This window comes from Acinonyx jubatus, chromosome E4, assembly GCF_027475565.1.
Source record: "Acinonyx jubatus isolate Ajub_Pintada_27869175 chromosome E4, VMU_Ajub_asm_v1.0, whole genome shotgun sequence".
NCBI lineage: Eukaryota > Metazoa > Chordata > Mammalia > Carnivora > Felidae > Acinonyx > Acinonyx jubatus.
Genome location: NC_069395.1, coordinates 67,235,174 through 67,255,580, shown reverse-complemented (window position 1 = coordinate 67,255,580; position 20,407 = coordinate 67,235,174). Strand labels below are relative to the sequence as shown.

At 50.9% G+C, this 20,407-nt stretch overlaps 1 protein-coding gene across 6 annotated transcripts in view; it reads left to right on the top strand.

Moving 5' to 3' along the window:
* The window catches only part of CNIH3 (cornichon family AMPA receptor auxiliary protein 3), an 89,412-nt gene that overhangs the window by 31,694 nt on the left and 37,311 nt on the right, over positions 1 to 20,407 (top strand). For 4 of the 6 annotated variants that reach the window (XR_008293216.1, XM_053209429.1, XM_027046416.2 and 1 more), the window contains exons 2-3: positions 10,807 to 10,875; positions 15,834 to 15,881. Coding sequence is in view for 5 of the 6 variants with exons in the window: in XM_053209429.1 (XP_053065404.1) it covers positions 10,807 to 10,875; positions 15,834 to 15,881 (117 nt within the window). In the remaining variant the exon portion in view is untranslated. The remainder of the gene's footprint in view (positions 1 to 10,806; positions 10,876 to 15,833; positions 15,882 to 20,407) is intronic. The other 2 variants (XM_053209428.1, XM_027046417.2) reach the window with 1 other exon arrangement.

Sequence of the window (20,407 nt, the reverse complement as noted above, 5' to 3'; positions counted from 1 at the left end):
GCCCTGGGGAGAAAGGAGGATAACCATACACACCAGTCTGACTATGGCCCCAGCAGTGGGCTGGGGACAGACATCAGGTCTGACTGTAGCCTGTCCACCAATGAAAGCTTCTCAGAGGACAGCACAGGGAAAATGCCCTGCAACTGGGAGCTACCACATCTCTGGCAAACTCCTGGTCTGACCCAACTCAAGCCCAGGGAGACCCCAGACTGACCCACTAACAACACCTGACCCTGACACTAACAGAGACCAGACCCTGCCCACAACAGGCAAAGAGAGCCACTGCAGATGACTGGACGGAAGGCAAGCAGAGCTCAGCCACAACAGGGCACATGCATCATACACAGGAGACACCCCGAAGAGCCACATTCTGGTGAACAGGGGACACTGCACCATGGGACACTACTGGACCTCTTCTTCATAAGGCCATAACTTTCAAGGGCAGGAGATGCTGCCAACAGAGAAACAGACACAGAGGGTTAGACAAAATAAGGAGACGGAGGAATATGTCCCAAATGAAAGAATAGAACAAGATCACAGCAGGAGACCTGAATGAAATGAAGATAAATAATATGCCTGTTAGAGAATTTAAAGTAATGGTTATAAAGATGACCAGTGGACTTGAGAAAGGAGTGGAGGACTTCAGTGAGACCCTCAACAAAGAGACAGAGAACATAAAAAAGAACCAATCAGTGGTGAAGAACACAATAACCGAAATTAGAAATGCAGGAGGGAATAAATAGTAGACTGGAGGAAGCAGAAGAATGGATCAGTGACCTGGAGGACAGAGCAATGGAAAGCAATCAAGCTGAACAGGAGAGAGAAAAGGAATTATGCAAAATGAGAATACATATAGGGAGCTCAGCAAAACTATCAAGTATAACAATCGCATTATAGGAGTCCCAGAAGGAGAAGAGAGAGAAAAGGGGACAGAACATTTATTTGAAGAAATAATAGGTGAAAACTTCCTGAATCTGAGGAAGGAAACGGAAATCCAGACCCAGGAGACACAGAGAGACCCCAACAAAATCACCCAAGGAGGTCCACACCAAGGCACATAAGGAATTTAAATGGCAAGAAGCATGGATCAAGAGAGAGTTTTAAAAACAGCCAGAGGAAAGAAAACAGTTACATACAAGGGAAACCCCATAAGGCTATCGTCTGATTTTTCAGCAGCAACTTTGTATGCCAGAGGGAGGGGCATGATATATTCAAAGTGCTAAAAGGGAAATTCCTGCAACCAAGAACACTCTATCCAGCAAGGCTGTCATTCACAACAGAGGAAGCGATAAAGAGGTTTCCAGACAAACCAAAGGTAAAGGAATTCATCACCACTGAAATAGCCCTGCAATAAATGTTAAAGGGACTCTTTGAGTGGAAAGGAAAGACTCTAGGTAGGAGTTAGAGCAGGAGGAAGCATAAAGCAGTATAAATAAGTATATCTATAAAAATCAGTCAAGGGATTCACAAAATAAAAGGATGTGAAGTCCGACACCATATACCTAAAGTGTGGGTGGGGGGCAGGTGGGGAAAAGGAGTAAAGAGTGAGTTCAAACGTAAACTATTGTCAGCGTAATATAGACTGCCAGATGCATAACATGTTATATACAAAGCTAAGCCACAAATCACAAACTGGTAATGCATATGCAAAAAATAAGGAGAAAGGAATCCAAGAATGTAACTAAAGAAAGCCAGCAAGCCATGAGAGAAGGGAGCAAAAGAAGAAAGGAACAGAGAAGAACTACAAAAACAACCAATAAGGCAAATGGTGATAGGTACATACCTATCCGTGATTACTTTGAATGTAAATGGACAAAACATTCCAATCGAAAGACATAGGTTGATGGAGTGGATGAAGAAAAACCCAGACCCATCTATATGCTGCCTACAGGAGACTCATTTCAGATCTAAAGACATGTGCAGATTGAAAGTGAGGGGATGGAGAACCATCTATCATGCAAATGGATGTCAAAAGAAAGCTGGAGTAGCAATATGTGTATTGGACAAAATAGATTTTAAAACAAAGACTGTAATGAGAGACAAAGAAGGACACTATATAATCATAAAGGTAACAAACAAAAAGATTTAACAATTGTAAATATTTATTCACCCAACATGGAAACACCCAAACACATAAAGCAGCTAATGACAATAAAGGAAGTAATTGATAATAACACAACAATACTGGGGGATTTTAACACCCCACTTACTTAAATAGATAGATTGAAAATCAACAAGGAAACAGTGGCTTTGAATGACTCATTGGACCAGATGGATCTAACAGATATATTCAGAACATTCCATCCTAAAACAGCAGAAAGCACACTTTCAAATGCACATGGAACATTCTCCAGAATAGATCATGTATTAGGCCACAAAAGAAGTCCCAACAAATTGAAAAAGACCAAAGTCATACCATGCACCTTTTCTTTTTCTTTTTCTTTTTCAATATTTATTTATTTTTGAGAGAGTGCACATGAGTGGGGGAGGAGCAGAGAGAGAGGAAGACAGAGGCTTGGAAGCAGGCACCACAGAGCCCAACCTGGGGCTCAAACTCATGAACTGTGAGATCATGACCTGAGCCAAAATCAGATGTTTGACTGAGCCACCCAGGCGCCCCTCCATGCATCTTTTCTGACCACAACTCTATGCAACCACAAGAAGAAAAATCTGAAAAGAACACAAATACATGGAGGTTAAATACATGCTATTAAACAATGAATGGGTCAACCAGGAAATTGAGGAGGCAACTAAAAAATACATGGAGACAAATGAAAAGTGAAAACACAATGATCCAAAATCTTTGGGATGCAGCACAAGTGGTTCTAGGAGGGAAGTTTATAGCTATACAGGCCTACCTCAAAGAGCAAGAATAATCTCAAATAAACAATCTAATCTGACATATAAAGGAGCTAAAGTAAAACAAAACCCAACACCAGTAGAGTGAAGGAAATAATAAAGATCAGATCAGAAATAAACAAAACAGAAGTGAAAGAAAGAAAGAAAGAAAGAAAGAAAGAAAGAAAGAAAGAACAGATCAATGAAACCAGGAGCTGGTTCTTTGAAAAGATCAACAAAATTGATAAGCCTTTAGCCAGACTCACAAAAAAAGGAGGGGTGACTCAAAATCAGAAATAAACACCACAGAAATACAAAGGATTATAAGAGAATATTATGAAAAAATTATGTGCCAACAAATTGGACAACCTAGAAGAAATGGATACATTCCTAGAAACATACAACCTCCCAAAACTGAACCAGGAAGAAATAGAAAATTTGAGCAGACTGGATGCCAGCAATGAAATTGAATCAGTAATAAAAAAAAAAAACAAAAAAAAAAACAACAACAAAAAACCTCCCAGCAAACAAAAGTCCAGGACCAGATGCTTTCATAGGGAAATTCTACCAAACACTTAAGAGTTGATACCTATTCTTCTCAAACTATTCAAAAGAATAGAAGAGGAAGAAAAGCTTCCAAATTCATTCTATGAAGCTAGCATTACCCTGATACCAAAAAGATAAAGACATCACAAAACAAAAAAAGAGAGAGAGAAAAGAGAACTACAGGCCAATATCCCTGATGAACACAGGTGCAAAAATTCTCAAGAAAATATTAGCAAATGGAATCCAGCAACATATTAAAAAAATTATTCACCATGATCAAGTGGGATTCATTCCTGGGATGCAAAGAAGGTTCAATGCTTGCAAATCAGTCAACATGATACATCACATCAACAAGAGAAAGGATAAAAACCGTAATGATCCTTTCAGTAGATGCAGGAAAAGCATTTGACAAAGTATAACATTCATTCATGATAAAAACCGTCAACAAAGTAGGTTTAGAGGGAACATACCTCAACATAAGGGCCACATATGAAACACCCACGGTAAACATCATTTCTAATGGGGAAAACAGAACTTTTCTCCTAAGGTCAGGAACAAGACAAGGATGTCCACTCTCACCACTTTTATTTTTAATTTTTTTTTCAATTTTTATTTATTTTTGAGAGAGAGAGCATGAGTGGGAGAGGGGCAGAGAGAGAGGGAGACACAAAATCTGAAGCAGGCTCCAGGCTCTGAGCTGTCAGCACAGAGCCTGATGTGGGGCTCAAACTCATGAACTGCAAGATCATAACCTTAGCCAAAGTCAGACACTTAACCAACTAAGCCACCCAGGTACCCCTCCACTCTCACCACTTTTATTCAACAAGGTACTAGAAGAACTAGACACAGCAATCAGATAAGAAAAAGGAATAAAAGGCATCCAAATTGGTAAGTAAGAAGTAAAACTTTCACTACTTGCAGATGACATGATACTACATATATAAAACCCTAAAGACTCCACCAAAAAGTTACTAGAACTGATAAATGAATTCAGTAACGTCACCAAAAATTGCACCAAAAATAACAAAATACCTAGGAATAAACCTAACCAAAAAGATGAAAGACCTGTACTCTGAAAACTGTAAAACACTGAGGAAAGAAAGTGAAGATGACACAAAGAAATAGAGAAACATTCCATGCTTCTTGGTTGGAAGAACAAGTATTGTTAAAATTTCTGTACTTCCCGAAGCAATCCACACTTTAAATGCAATCCCTATCAAAATACCTACAGTATTTTTCACAGAACTAGAAAACACAATCCTAAAATTTGTATGGAACCACAAAAGGCCCTGAGTACCCAAAGCAATCTTGAAAAAGAAGAGCAAAGCTTCTTTGTGAGGCATCACAATAACAGATTTCAAGTTATAGTACAAAGCTGTAGTAATTAAAATACTACGGGACTGGCACGGAAATAGACACATAGGTCAATATAAAAGTATACAGAGCCCAGAAGTAAATACACGATGATATGGTCAATTGACCTTCAAGAATGAGGCAAGAATATACAATGGGGGAAAGACAGTCTCTTCAAGAAATGATGCTAGTAAAACTGGGCAGCTACATGCAAAAGAATGAAGCTTGACCACTTTCTCACACCACATACAAAACTAAACTCAAGTTGGATTGAAGACAGGGGTGCCTGGGTGGCTCAGTCGGTTAAGCGTCTGACTTCGGCCCAAGTCATGATCTCACAGTTTGTGAGTCTGAGCCCCGCGTCGGGCTCTGTGCTAACAGCTTGGAGCCTGGAGCCTGCTTCAGATTCTGTGTCTCCCTCTCTCTCTGCTCCTCCCCAGCTCATGCTCGCACTCTGTCTCTGTCGAAAATAAATAAACTTAAAAAGAAATTAAAAAAAAATTGGATTGAAGACAAATGTGAGACCAGAAACCGTAGAAATCCTAGAAGAGAGCACAGTCTCTCTGACATCAGCCATAGCCAGTTTTCTAGATATGTCTCCTAAGGGAAATAAATGCAAAAAAAAAAAAAAAAAGTGATTATATCAAAATGCTTCTGCACAGTGAAGGAACAATTAACAAAACTAAAAGGGAACCTATGGAATGAGAGAAGATATTTGCACATGATGTAAAGGGCTAGTATCCAAAATATATGAAGAACTTACACAACTCAACATCCAAAAAAAAAAAAAAAACAAATAATCCGATTAAAAAATAGAAGACATAGTCCAAAGAAGACATCCAGATGGTAAACAGACACATGAAAAGATTTTCAACATCACTGATCATCAGAGAAATGCAAATCAAAACCACAATGAGATATCACCTCACACCAGTCAGAATGGCCAGAATCAACAACACAGGAAACAACAGGTGCTGGGGAGGATGTGGAGAAAAGGGACCCCTCGTGCACTGTTGGCGGGAATGCAAACTGGTACAGCCACTGTGGGAAACAGTGTGGGGGGTTCCTCAGGAAATTAAAATTACCATATGATCAATAATTCCTCTGCTGAGTATTTACCCAAAGAATATGAAAACACTGACTCGAAAGCATACACGCACCCCTGTGTTTACAGCAGCATTATTTACAATCGCCAAGCTGTGGAAGCAGCCTGAGAGTCCATGGACTGATGATGAAAAAGAACGGAATATTAGCCATAAAAAGGAATGAAATCTTGCCATTTGCGATAACGTGGATTGCTCGTAGAGGGTACAATGTTAAGTGAAATAAGTCCGAGAAAGACAAAGACCATACAATCTCACCCATATGAGGAATTTAAGAAACAAAACAAAGAAACAGACTAACCAAGAAACAGACTCTCAACTCTGGAGAGCAAGCTGATGGTCCCCAGAGCGGAGGGTGGGGGAGTGATGGGTGAACTAGGTGAAAGGGATTAAGACTACACTTCTCATGATGAGCACTGAGTCGTGCACAGAAGTGTTCGACATAACACTGTACGTTAACTGTACTGGATTTTAAAAAGATAACTAAAAAATAAAATGGAAACGAATCAGTGACTTTGAGCACAAGCAGGTTGTCCTTCCTAATGTGGGTGGGCCTCATCTAATCAGCCAAAGCCCCGAATAGAAGAGAAGACTGGCCTCCCGCGAGCCAGAGGGAATTCTGCAGCAGGTGGCTTTCAGACTGCTCCTGCAGCATCGACCTTGCCTGTGTCTCCGGGCTGCCGGCCCGCCCCGCAGGTTTGGGACTTGCCAGCCTTTGGAACTGCATGAGCCAGTTCTCTCCAGAACGCTGACTGATACGGAGGTGAAATCGGGGTGAGGTTAGGGGGAGACTCAGACGCCCTGTGCCGGTCTGAAATAGTTTTCTTTTCTAAGCTCTTGGCCGGGTAGGGTTAAGCAATTTCCTTGATTGGGAGTCCTTAGAAGACAGGGCTGTCGGTGCTAAGCCCGTTGTGTCCTGCCCAGTATGGCACCCTGTACCGGTGGGGGCTTAGTAAACATTTCTCACTCCCCCAGGAAGAGCGGTAAGGCTGTGCGGCCCCGTGCAAACAGCACAAGGAGGAGCATCGGAGGGAGGGACGGTTTTAGTCCCCCTTCTGCTGGGTGACCTCGGGCATTCCTGATGACCCATCATTCTCCTCGATTGTTCACTGGGAAAGCGGACGGCACCCCAATTTGGGATGTTATGGAAAACGAACACAAAATAAAACACGTGAAAATACTTAGGGAAGTTTAAAGCACCCGTGACCTGTGGGCCTTGCACGGTTTTAGGAAAGGAGGCGGGCAGTAAATTGCGTGTCAGAGACCCTGGGTCTCTGTATGCGGCGCGGTGACAGGAGCTGAGGCAGGACCCGAAGGAGCGGCTGGTGTCCGTGAGTGTGGAGCTTTCTTCCGAGGGGCTGAGAGGTGGCTTAGCAACCCCTGGCCTGGAGCGGGTTAGGGTCAGGGAACAGAGATGTTAGGACTCATGGCCGCACCAGGGTCAGACATAGAACCGGGACCAAATGTCACGCCACACATGGGTCCCCAGCAGTAAACTTGTTCCCATCAGCCGTCCCTCTCCCGTCCCAGAGCGGGCTTGGGCTGCGTGTTGTGTGGGAATGGTGTGATAGGGAATAGGGAAAAGACATGGTGAGGTCATAAAAACCCCGTTCTTTCTAAATTACAAGTGCCTTATTATTTTTTTAATATTTATTTATTTTGGGGAGAGCGCGAGCGGGGGAGGGGCAGAGAGAGAGGGACAGAGGATCTGAAGCGGACTCTGCACTGACAGGCCGTCAGCACAGAGCCTGATGTGGGGCTCGAACTCAAGAACTGTGAGATCATGACCTGAGCCGAAGTCGGACGCTGAACTGAGCCACCCAGGCGCCCCTACAAGTGCATCCTGAGTGTGGCTTTGGAGGACTTACGGGAAGGCTCAGGGTGCAGGTAAAAGCCTGCTTCCCCGGGGGCGGGGGTATTTATTTTGGTCCAGAAATGCTCCTGTTTGTCACCAGAGCCATGTCTTCCCGCAGATGTCTCAGGTCCCAGCAGTGGCAATTTCAGACACTCTGTGAATGGAGTGTATTGGTTTTCCCATGACTGCCTTCACAGGCCACCACTGACTAGGTGGCTTGAAATCACAGGTGTTTTTCCCTCCCACGTCTGTAGGCCGAAGTCCGCAGTCGAGACTGCTCTCTCGGGAGGCCCTGGGGAGGCTCCTGGCTTGCGGTGGCTGCTGACGATCCGTGGTTCTCCTGGTTTGTAGCCACAGCACTGCAGTCTCCCGTGTCCTTTTCTCTACGGGGACGCTGTCACTGGATTTCGGGTCTGTAGTGTCATTTTGAGTGATTATATCTGCAGAGACCCTACTTCCAAATAGGGTCACGTTCTGAGGTTCTGGGAGGATGAGAACCCGGGGACGTTATTCGGCCCACGACACGGAGAAACAAGGAGAGGGGTTGGCCCCACTGGACTCCGTGTGGGAGTCTGAGCACAGACCCGGGTGAGGGAGCCGTGCCTCTCCAGGTGGGCCCGGAGGCAGAGATTCCGGGCTCAGGCCACGAGCCCCCCCATTAGAAAACGACGGACTGCTTTTCCCAACGCCCAGCTGCCACCTGGCTTCCCCGGTCCGATGTGCCAGGATGCCCCTCCTTCTGTCCCCCACTCTCTGGGCACTGATTTTCCGCTGGGTGAACTCGCGGCCTCGCTGAAAGACCTGATCTGCTCGCCAGCACCTCCCCGGCGTATGCGGTCGGCGCTGGGGTCACGAGCACCGGTGTGTCGCCGATGGCCACTCGGTCACGTCCAGGCGGTTGGTTCCCTTTGTCAGATTGCGAGCAGCCGATGTGCTCAGCTCTTCAAGCCCCCTGGAGGCCACAGCGCCCGGGACCACAGAGGCCTAGCTGGTGGAGCATGGCCACGGGAGCCCTGCACGGGTGGGGTTCTGGCCGGTCCCTGCTCCCGGCCTCGTCTCCCGTGGTGTCTCCATCGGGGGGCTTCGGCCTCTGTGGCCCTTCTGCATCTCCCTCCTTCAGACCTTGCTTCCCCTTCGGGGCCTCTGCAGCCTAACTTCCTTCTGGAACTTTCCATGTCTGGCTCCTGGTCATTCAGGTCTCTCAGGTGAGGGGGCACCTCCCCAGAGACCTCTCAGACCTCCCCCCAATTCTGTTTCTTCATATCACCCCCACCCAGTCCCTGTGGTAAACTCTGTGACGACAGGGCCGTGTCTTCCCGCTCACCGTTGTGTCCCGAAGCTACGAACAGGGTGGGGAGTCTTCCGGTGTCTTTAGTAACTCTGCACTTTCTTTCTGCCCTTTCGATCCCAGAGAAGCGACACTGTGTTGCAAGGCACACAGCTGATCCTGGATTCCGGACCTGGGGCACGGTGCTCGCTGTCCGAGCCCGGAGACCCCGTCATCCGAGCACGGTGCCTGGGGCTCGGCTCCCCGAACCGGACGCCAGGCAGGCGCCCCACCCAGTGCGCCCAGTGCGCGAGCAGTAAGATCACGCGATGCAGACTCGAGATCGTGAGGGCTCACCCAGCGAGGAGCTTGCGGAAGCCAGAGGGCACTGCTGGGAGAGAACATTCCAGAGAAAAGAGGCGTCTCCTAAATGCTCAGCCCTCAGTGAGGCAGCCCTGGGGACTCATTACCTATAGCGGGTTGAGATTTCAGCCACTTCTCACCCTTCCAGGAAGGGTTTGCTGCAGTGCAGCGCTATTATTTTTAGCAAAATAACTGTTTTAGACAAGCAAGGTGATTTTTAATCCCCTGATTATAAATGCTGTTGGCCTAAAGAAGGAGAGCTCCTTGAGATACAACTCCCTGCTTCTTGAGGTGGGTCCAGGCTGCCTGAGAGTCTGCTGATGTTGCTGTGGGGAGGGGGCATCGCTAGCCCTGGTGGGGCCCCTCGTGGGGACTCCATCTGGCCAGTGAGTCGTTGCTCTGTGACCCTGTGGCGGTTGGGGCCGGGGAGAGGCTGGAGAGTCTGGGGCAGGACCTCTGTGATGAGTTAGCTTCGGCTTAGTGGTGGCACAGACAGGGCTCAAGTTCACAGACACAGCTTCACACATGGGGGCCCCCGGGGGGCTCTGTCGGTCAAGCGTCCGACTCTTGATCTTGGCTCAGGTCATGATCTCGTGGTTCGTGAAATGAAGCCCCGTGTAGGGCTCTGTGCTGACGGTGTGGAGCCTGCTTGAGGGTCTCTCTGTCCCTCTCTCTCTCTGCCCTTCTCCTGCTTGTGCACGCTCTCTCTCTCCTCTCTCAAAATAAACAGACTTAAAAAAAAAAGTGTTGCTGGCTCATATAAAAGGGGGGAACCTTGAAAAGTACTTTGACGTGGGGCTTCTGGATGGCTTAGTTGGTTAAGCGTCCGACTTCGGCTCAGGTCATGACCTCGCAGTTCGTGAGATCAAGCCCCACGTCAGGCTCTGTGCTGTCAGCACACAGACCTCTCTGGATCCTCTGTCCACATCTCTTTGCCCCTCCCCTGCTAGTGTGCTCACTCTCTCTTGCTTCTCTCTCAAAATAAATAAATAAATTTGAAAAAAGAAACAGCTTCCCACTGAGTTCTTCTTCCTTCCTGACTTCTTTGCAGACCCCCCTGGCCTGGCCCTGCCTCTCCTGACCCGCCAGCTCTGTGCACCTGAGGCCCTGGCCTCTGACCTCCTCTAGGGCTAGTTTGTGAGTGAGTTTAGCTTTGAGAGGATGGTTCTGTCGTCTGTCCTCACTAGGCTGCGTATGAGGTCTGTGGGCCTTATTTGTCTACCAGTCACAAGGATGAGGCCTTATGCAGCACCTGGCCTGTTCCTAATTGGGGGACTTTTAAGCGGACGCAGAAGATGACACAGGAGCCCAGTCAGCCCCAGGCGTCTGTCGCCAGCTCTGACCGCCACCGACTCCAGCCAGCCTCCTGTCCTTGACCTCCCCGGCCCCTGTATCATTTGCAGCAGATCTACAGGGAGCCTGTGGCCTGGTGCATTGGCTCACGCTTGCACTAACATCTCGATTCTGCGTATTCGTTTCAGATAATTGCCTTCGATGAGTTAAGGACAGATTTTAAGAGCCCCATAGACCAGTGCAACCCTGTTCACGCGGTAAGTGGTGGGAGCTGGTGGCGGGCAGGGTTCAGGAGGGCAGCGGGGTGGAGGGCAGGGTGGTGGAGGGCAGGGGCGTGGTGGAGGGCAGGGTGATGGGGGGCCGGGGGGCAGAGGGCAGGGGGGTGGTGGGTAGGGTGGCAGAGGGCAGGGGGGCAGTGGGCAGGGTGGCGGAGGGCAGGGTGGTGACGGGCCTGTGGAGGAGGGAGGTTCTGATACGGGTGGGGCGGGTGAAGGACATACCAGCCCTGAGTGCCTGGCTCCGGGCTGTTGAGGACACATCTTGCGCCCGAGGTCGGACGTCTCCACTTAACTCACAAGTATGAGCACCCCAGTCACCCAGGTGGGGGGGGGGGGTCTGCCGTGCTGAGGCCTCGTGCTGTCTTGTGGTTATTCGTCATTGAACCAGCATGTTGTGGGGGACGGGAGCCTCCTTAGTGGTTGTTCGTGCTCGGCACTGGCCAGCGTCTCAGTGGGACACGTGCAGAGTGGGTGTTCGGGGCCCCTGACCCCACACCGCCGCCCAGGAGACGCCCACCTTGAGAGGTTCCGTGGGCCCAGGCCGACTCACTTTCCGCTGGGGAACCCGACGCGGTCTGGTCGTCGGTGTGGTGACAGCCCCTCTGCCCCAGGTCGCCGCTCCGGCTCCTACCCCTCCCTCTCAGTTGTCAGCTGCTCCCATATGGAGGTGGGCGTGGAGAGCGGCCTTGGTGCAGGAGGGGGATGGGGGCGCTCGTAGGGAAGGGGTGGGTGGGGTCTCTGCTTCTCGGGTCAGTGCAGCCTACTTCCCGGAGCCGGGGACCGGCCACGCACGCGGACAGGGCCTTGTCCACACTCATTCCAGACCAGCACTGCTGGGCTCAGAGGATGGGGTGCACGCGGGTCACTCAGGGGGCATCTCTCCATCTGAACTCATGGGGCCCAAGCACCGATGAAGGTCCTCCCAGGCCCTTCCAGCATGGAAGCAAGTGTTGGTTTGAGTAGCTCTGTTGATACTTGTTTTAAAAAATTTTTTAGTGTTTATTTTTGAGAGTGGGGGGGGACAGAGAGACCGAGAATGTAACCAGGAGAGGGGCAGAGAGAGAGGGAGACACAGAACCTGAAGCAGGCTCCAGGCTCCGGGCTGTCAGGACAGAGCCCGACGTGGGGCTCGATCACGCAAACCACGAGATCATGACCTGAGCTGAACTCAGGAGTCACACGCTCAACTGACTGAGCCACTCAGGCGCCCTGATGATAGTTTTATTTAGAGGCTGTAGACTGACCAGCAGGATTTACTAGTGTGACGCTGTCTTAACCTGGAAGGCTCGCGGCATCACTCTCTAGTGACAGGGACACAGGGGTCCGTTCTTGGAGAAAGTTAAGCTCCCTGGAGGAACCACAAGACCAGGGGACTAGGCTTCAGGGTCGCCTCCGTGAAGTGCAGGGTTTTTACTGGAGTTGCAGGGTTTTTACTGGAGTCGCCGGGTTTTGGTAGTCTTTTCCGCCTGCGGGAACCTCGTGTGTGTAACGTAGGATCCTCTCCCACACCGGCATCGTTTACCGCGAGTACAGACCTGCGCAGGGGCCCACGGCTCGCAGGCGGCGAGGTCAGGATTCGAGGTGTGCCGTCTGTGTTCTGACCTCCTCCTCTGTGTTGTCTCTTTCGGAGATCTGATTTCCTAAAGCCTGATTTCAGAATCCCTTTGGCACCCATGCTTTGGTTCCATGGTGTAGAGCCAAACCCTTTCAAAGTCGACTGTGGGAAGCAGAATTTTGTTACAAGTTGAAAGACTCCCTCAGAGGCACTTGGAAACTCCTTAGTTTTATGAAACTTGCGTTAAAATCCATCTGGTTTCCATCGGCCAGTGTTCCCCCCACCCCGGCTAACCTGGCTCCACAGGGCCTGAAAGGCCTCACTTCTTTCTGGATGTTTCGTTTGTTTGGCAGTGGCTCGTCTGCACCCGCCAAGGGCACAGAGCTGCTCAGCTCGAGAGGGCGCGTCCCGGGGGGTCAGCTGCCTGCGCTGCGTCCTCCTAGCTGTCCGGGCTCAAATCAGGACGCAGCTCACTTAGAACACCCAGGGCTTTCTGAAATGACCCCAGGGTCACGCGACTGCAGAAATGTGTCCTCCACTCAGCTCCGTCCTGCAAATCCGACCCACAGACAAACGTCACGGAGCAGGCAGTTTTCTTAGTTCAGATGGGACGGAGGAAACAGGACCCACACGGGGGCCGAGGCGGCCTCTGCTGAGGGTCGGAGCAAGAACGGAGCCTGCATACAGTAGGAGCTCAACTGTTGTTGATGAAAGTGAATCCTGCAGGGTGAGGTGAGCCTGGAGGCTGGGCCTCAGCTCTTTACTCCTGTCATTAGAGCCACGCTTCCAACAGGTTGTGATGTAATTAAGGAGCCTGGACCCTGCTGGCCAAACGTGTAGACAGACTGAAGGCCCAGGGAAAGGAGTCTTGTCTGGGATTTTGAAAGTTTATTTATTTTGAGAAAGAGGGAGCGAGCATGGGAAGGACATGGGGGAGGAGCAGAGAGAAAGAGAGAGCGAGCGCGTGAGCGAGCATGAGTGGGGCAGGGGCAGAGAGCGAGGGAGACACAGAATCGGAAGCAGGCTTCAGGCTCTGAGCTGTCAGTACAGAGCCCGACTCGGGGCTCAGACTCACGAACTATGAGATCATGACCTGAGCCGAACTCGGATGCTCAACCGACTGAGCCCCCCAGGCGTCCCTCTTATCTGGGATTTAAAAAAAAAAAAATCTGTTAAAACCCTACATGGAAGAATATTAGGCACATTTTCTTGGTTCTTAGGATTTACTCCCTGGCAGGAAGTTAAGCGCTTTAGATGCCTCATTAACTGTGTTGGAGTGACCTCGGCCTCCGTGGAGGCAGCTCAGCCTCAGGAGGCTCGGAACAGTTGCCCCCCTGGGCCGTGACGCCAGCCCCGGGTGGACTCAGCTTATAAGCAATTGCTCTAGGAAGATCCCCTAAAGCACAGACTTGCTGGGCCCTCGGGGCAGACCCCCTTCCAGGAGGAGGAAGGGGCCCCCGTGTTACTCTAGCATCTCATTTAGCCCTTCCCTTCCTTTTCCCAGTGGGGCCTTCACTGTCGCCACGGAGCGAGGGAGCTGTTGACCCCTGAGGACCAGCCCGTGTGTCCCACGGCACCCTCTCTGTGCCTGGTTCTGCACACCTTTCCTTCTTCTGCACGTAGGCAGCCTCGATGCCCAGCTGCATGGGGGTTTGTGTGGGCGCACACGTGCGTGTGTGGGCACGCACACGCATGGTCTGCCTTCCTTGCCACGTGGGCGCTAATCTGTCCTGATGTGGGCTCTTAAAGGGCGCCCAGGAATCACTGGATGAGTCAGTTAGGGAAATAGAAGTGTCCCAGCCACCTGTCTCCTCCAGATCCCCGAGGAATTTCATTACTGTCACATCCACGGCCACCACATTGCCTCGGTAACAGAGCGCCGGCAGATGCCGCAGCCGTGCTCACAGTGGCTCCAGAAAACAAGAAAGTCATTGCGGGAAAGGGGAGGTAACACACGGTGTGTGACGTGACCGTCATCACCTGCCCAGCCATTAGGCACCTGTCCCCAGCAGTGAGCCGGACTCCAGACAGGGACCTCGACATTTGCAGAAGTCTTAGTCTGGGGGCATAGTGGGATGATGACTTCCCCTAAATATACTCACTTTAGACAAATAAAACCAATGGCGGGGATCCACCCTACCTTGGACACAAATCAGGACACCCGTGCTCCAGGGACCCAAGTGGGCCCAAGCGGTCTTCCCAGGAGGGCTGATTGTGGGCGCCAGGAAGGATGTCCCTGGTACTTGTCTTATAACCACAAGTTTGTGCCTTTTCACCCCTCCCCCACTCCTGTCTCTGATGACCACACTTCTGATCTCCTTTTCTAGGAGTTTGCTTTGTTGTTGTTGTACGTTTGTAGATTCCACAAACATAAGTGAGATCGCACGGGATTTGTCTTTCTCTGTCTGGCTTACCTCACTCGGCATAATGCCCTCTCCTCCGTCCACGTTGTTACAAACGGCAGGGGGTTCCTTCTTTTTTATGGCTGAGTAATATTCCAGTGTTTGTGTGTGTTGTGTGTGCGTGTGTACATGTATCATGCTATGTAATAGTATGCTGTATATATGCTGTGTGTATATATGTGTACGTATCTCATACTGTATAACATACTATATGCATACTGTGTATGTGTATGTGTGTATATCATACTATATAATAGTATGTATATGCTGTGTGTGTGTGTGTGTGTGTGTGTGTATGACATTTTCTTCTTCCATTCATCTATCCAGGGACACTTAGGTAGACTCTGTGTTGTGGCTATTGGAAATACTACTGACGCTGCAGTGAGGACAGAGGTGCAGATACCTTTCCCAGGCAGTGATTCGTTTCTTCCAGGCAGATATTCAGAAGTAGAATTATTGGATTGTAGGGTAGTTCTATTTTTAACTTTTTGAGGACCCCCCCCATACTGTTCTCCACAGTGTCTGCACCAGTTTGCATTCCCGCCAGCAGTGCACGAGGGTTCTCCTCTCTCCGCACCATCCTCGCTGACACTGTGGTTTCCTGTGTTGTTGATTTGGGCCATCCTGACAGGTGTGAGGCGGTACCCCACCGTGGCTTTGATTTGCATTTCCCTGATGATGGGCGATGAGCACCTTTTCGCATACCCATTGGCCGTCTGTATGTCTTCTTTGGGAAAATATCTATTCAGATCCTCTGCCCATTTACAATTGGATGATTTGTTTTTTCGCTAGCGAGTTCTATGAGCAGAAACTCTCGTTAGGAGGTGCTGGGTGGGAGCATGCAGGCCACGTGGCCGGGAGGGGTCTCTGGTGGGTTCTGCCTCCTGTACTGGGGGCTGAATGTGGGGGCTTCTCAGGTTCTCGCAGCAGAACATCTAACCTCCAACCTCCCCTCTTTTCCTCTCTTTTGCGTCCTGAAGAGGGAACGGCTGAGGAACATTGAACGCATCTGCTTCCTCCTGAGAAAGGTCAGTGCAGGAACGCCACACCGAGGGTGGACGGCCACGGGGTCGTGGCCGGTCACACGGTAAAAGGGGCCAGCGAGGCTCATGCCTGCTCCAGCCCCGTCTCCCCCGAAGGCAAATGGCAGGGGCGGGGGAGGTGGGAGCGTGTGGAAACCTCCAGAGATGAAAGGAGCCGATTAGAGTGGCGGCCATCACCAGAGTGGTGGCGCTGTGTCCTTGCGGGTGCCTCTGGTTGGATCGGGAGGTCCTCTATCTTTGCGTGATGATGGATGGCATTTGCACCTGATGCTGCCCCTGTGGCTTTTGTTCCTGGCTGGCGCTGGGGATGCACCTGCCCGGCTCCAGGAAGCTTTGAACTAGCTGCTGGCTTTCCTTTGAGGTTTCAACTGCCACTCAGCCTCGCAGATTGATTGACAGCGTCACGGGGAGCGTGTCAGGGCTGGGACAGGAAGCGTGATGAAGGGGAGCCTGCGTTCGGAGAGTTGTTCTGAATGGACGGGCAGAGGTCACAGCCGCCGGGCGCCTCCGGAACACACGTGTGCATGCACATTCATGGGTGCGCGTGCTCTCCGAGACATAGCTGGGGAAGCCCGATGGCAGAGGGACGTCACCGTCCAGCAGGAAAGTGTGTGCAGAGAGCAGCGAAGTGTAGAGACCAGTAACCTGCAGGTAGAGGAAGCGGTACCCACAGCCGAGAGCCAGAGGACATCCCCATCTCTGTTCAGAGCGGATGGGATACAGGACACCGTAAAGCCACCTGTCAACCCGAAAGGAGTGTTTGAGCCTCCTGTGAGTAGGAGAGAAACAGATACCTTGCCAGCATCGACAGAAGGAAAATCATCGTGCAAGCTTTTGAAACTTTTCTAGATTTCAATAATGATGCCTTCCATTGGAAGAGCGAGCTTAATCAAAAGTTAATTATTTTTCCTGCCAATTACTTGCCCGTTGATGTTTTCTCAGACACTCAGTGTGTTAGAGTTTCACGTCTTGGATGAGGCAGCAGGGAAGTATGGGCAGATGATGAGAAGCATATGAAAACACTAGTGATCCAAGAGTAAAGAAGGACTTAAGAGAACGGCACGTGTCATTTGGTATTAAGGGCAGTTCATGAATCTGTGAGTTACTTTCCCAGGTAATATCTTGGGCACCAGTGATGCCTTCGGCTGTGACTTCTGGTCTTTGGCTGGTGCTTTACGACTGACAGCTAAGTGTCTGTCTCATCCCTTTCCCCCATCCTGAATGTACCGCAGCCCCCCACCCCAGACTCTCTGGCAAGGCAGTAATCCACATCCTTCACATCAGGCTTGCTCACCTTTCTGACTGCTTGACCACTGACTCTGGTGGGACAGGGACCAGTGGCCTGGCCGTGTCTGCCAGAGTCCTGCCTTACAGCCTGAAGGTCAAAGCCAAGGGTGTGAAAGAAAAGGGGCTGAGCAAGAATTAGCTTTACCATTTGCAAATTTGCATAGAGTTTGCATACAGTTTCTAGAACTGTATGCAGTAGATGAGGCGTTTTGCTCCAGGAAACATATTCCAAGGGGCTTTTTCTGTTTTTTTCTTTTTCATGGGCTCCGTCCCCTCATCTCCCCCCCAAAACCCCACCTTGCTGCAGCCTCCACTGCTCCCATGAAGGCATGTTTCGTTCAATGTTAGCAGGCGACACCAGGGGGGAAAGTTCCAGTAGACACAGGGGACAGCAAGGAGAGTTCCAGTGGACAGCAGAGGACAGGGCACACTGACTTCAAGTCTGCAGGTGTGAGAGCCGTGCTCCATCACTGATCACTCATCCTGCAGCCTCACGGCCTCGGCCCCGCCACCGGCCGGGCGAGAACCTAGCCGGGAACGTGTCTCTCTTACTACACTTACTACTTACATCAGATGTGTACTTTCATATCACATGTAATTCTGTCGTGCTCGCCGTCTACACAGAAGGCCCCTAGCGGACAGGAGGTAACGTATGCAGGCTTCTGCTGCTTCCCCGTCCTGCCCCCTGCCCCGGTGATCCACAAGGCCCTCAGTGCGACTCTAACCCCGGCGCAGTGAGCACAACCCCTCCCCTGGGAGGCTGCTGGGGAATTAGCGGGGAGGACAGAGGTGTGCGCAGCTCAGAACGGCTGACACCGTCACACGTTACTGCTGTCGTCCTGACCCTCGGTGGCTGCCAAAACCCCCGTGAACGCCCCCGGGGCATGCCTTCCGTGCTGAGGTGGGTGCAGGTGCGGTGGCCCATGGCCGGCAGCCTCCCCCAGGCTCCAGCTCTGGTCCTCCTGCCAGAGTCTGAGCCCGTGCCGGGCACAGGGGGAGGCTGAGTGGGTCTGGTTAACACCACCACCTTCTGGGAACTGTACCTTCCAAGAAATTCCTTGGAACTTGTCTCCTAACACCCAGAATGTGATGCATTTCAGCAGCTGATTGTTGTTAAACCACCTCCTCAGCTTTCTCGGGAGGAAGGAAGGGATTTTCAAGTGGATCCATTTCAAGCTCTGTAATTATCAGGAAATGTGTTCTTTGGGTAATTGTCTGAACTGCAGGGTTCTTGTGTTGACGTGTGCGTATGATTCACGTTCTAGGGCAGGACCACTCTGTGAGCCGCTCTCCCACTGGAGCAGGATGTCGGCTCCGTGGGTCACGGAGAAGGGCGGGGTGGGAGCAGGAAGCGTCTGACGAGGGGCCCCTGCTGCCTCTCCAAGTTCAGGAAAGGAAGTTCAGTGAGAGCCCAGGGTCGGCATGAGCTCGGGGAGAAGGTTCCTGGCGAGCTGTGGTCGTCGCACCCTGGATTTGGTTGTCCTGGGACGTGTCAAGTGTCACTTCCCTTGGGCCAAGTTGGTCGTGTGTCACTGATGGTCTCGCGTTCGCCGGAGCCTGCGTGGGTGGCAGGACCCAGGGCGCCGTGTGGCTTGACGGAGCTGCGGCCCTCCTTTTTCCCCAACTTCCGCAAGCTTGTGTCCAGTCTCACTGTCGGTTTTCTGACCTCTGTGGCTGCAGAGAGCCCCGGGGGATGGATGATTTTCCCTCCCTCCAGGGCTGTGGAAGAGGAGGACGGGCGGGGGGTGTTGCGTCCTTTGGGGCTGTGTAACCAGGTGGGAGGCGGCAGGTGCACCAGGTTTTATTCTGGGAAGAACGGGGTGGTGATAAGGCCACAGGAGTTACCACCCTGACCGCCTGTGCCCCTCCCCCTTCGTGCTTACCCGAGCCACACCTGCTTCGGGGGAGGGGTCAAGGCGGGAAGTACAGCTGAACGGTGTGAAACCGGCACCCGCCGCAGACACTCCACGATGTGATCCCGCAGGCAGAGCTGGCGGAGGTGGGCAGTGGTCGAGTAGGAAGACCACACCGCTGTTCCCGATTCTGCACCCTCCGCTGTATCCGTGGGGTCACGTCCCTGAAGCCATGACCTCCCCGAAGCCAGCGGTTGCGGGGACCCTCTCCTCTGCACGCACACTGGGCTCTGCCAGGCCTTCCGAGTTCTGGGAGTGCCTGCTCGCCTGACCTGACGTCACTGGGGCCAACCCACTGCAAGGAGCCCGGGGGCACGGGGTGCAGACCCCAGCCCAGCTGTAGCTCAGAACCAAGCCCGCTAGATCCAGTGACCCCTCCCCCCCAGTCCACCTTCAGCTGTGCGAGCAAGTATAAATGATTATTGTTGCGAGGCGCTGAATGCTGGAGGGATTTGTTATGCAGCGTTGTTATAGCGGTGGCTGACCGATGCTGCAAGCTTGTGCTGCTTACATAAGGGGGAGTCTTTTTTTTTAAAAACCCGATTGTATCCTGTGCCACACATCAGCTGTTTGCTGACTCTGTACATTTATAAATAGGCCGTTTCAAACTCTGTCCCAATTTCTTTGACCTCAGAGGAGGCTGCCAAATGCATTCCTGTACCAGAGCCCAGAGAAAGACCCACATCACTTTGGATCACGTCATTTGTCCGGCATTAGCTACCGGAAGAACAGTGAAGACGGTGCCTTTCCCATAATTCCCCGCACTCCTGCCACAATGAACTGGCTTGATCGCCAGTCTTTTTAGCCGCTGGCACTGTTCTTCCTTTGGGCTCTGGAGAGAACGGTGTGTTTAATTGAGGGACACGATACAGTTGAAAAGGGACACATAAACTCAGAGGCAGTTGCGTGGAATGCCTTAGAGAGCGACCATCCTTGGCTCAGGAACTTTCCAGAATGGAAGTCTGTGTTGGCTGGCGGGTTCCTAAAATGTGCTGGGGACAGGAGCTGTTTCTGTTTTCAGAGTGACCACTGCCTGCCTTTAAAAGAATTAGCTCTTTTGGGGCGCCTGGGTGGCTCAGTCGGTTGAGCGTCCAGCTTCGGCTCATGTCGTAATCTCACGGTTCGTGAGTTCGAGCCCCACGCTGGGCTCTGTGCTGACAGCTTGGAGCCTGGAGCCTGTTTAGGATTTTGCGTCTCCTTCTCTGTCTGCTCCTCCCCCACTCATGCTCTGTCTCTCTCTCGCTCTCTCTCTCAAAAATAAATAAACGTTAACAATTTTTTTAAAGAATTAGCTCTTTTATATATATATTT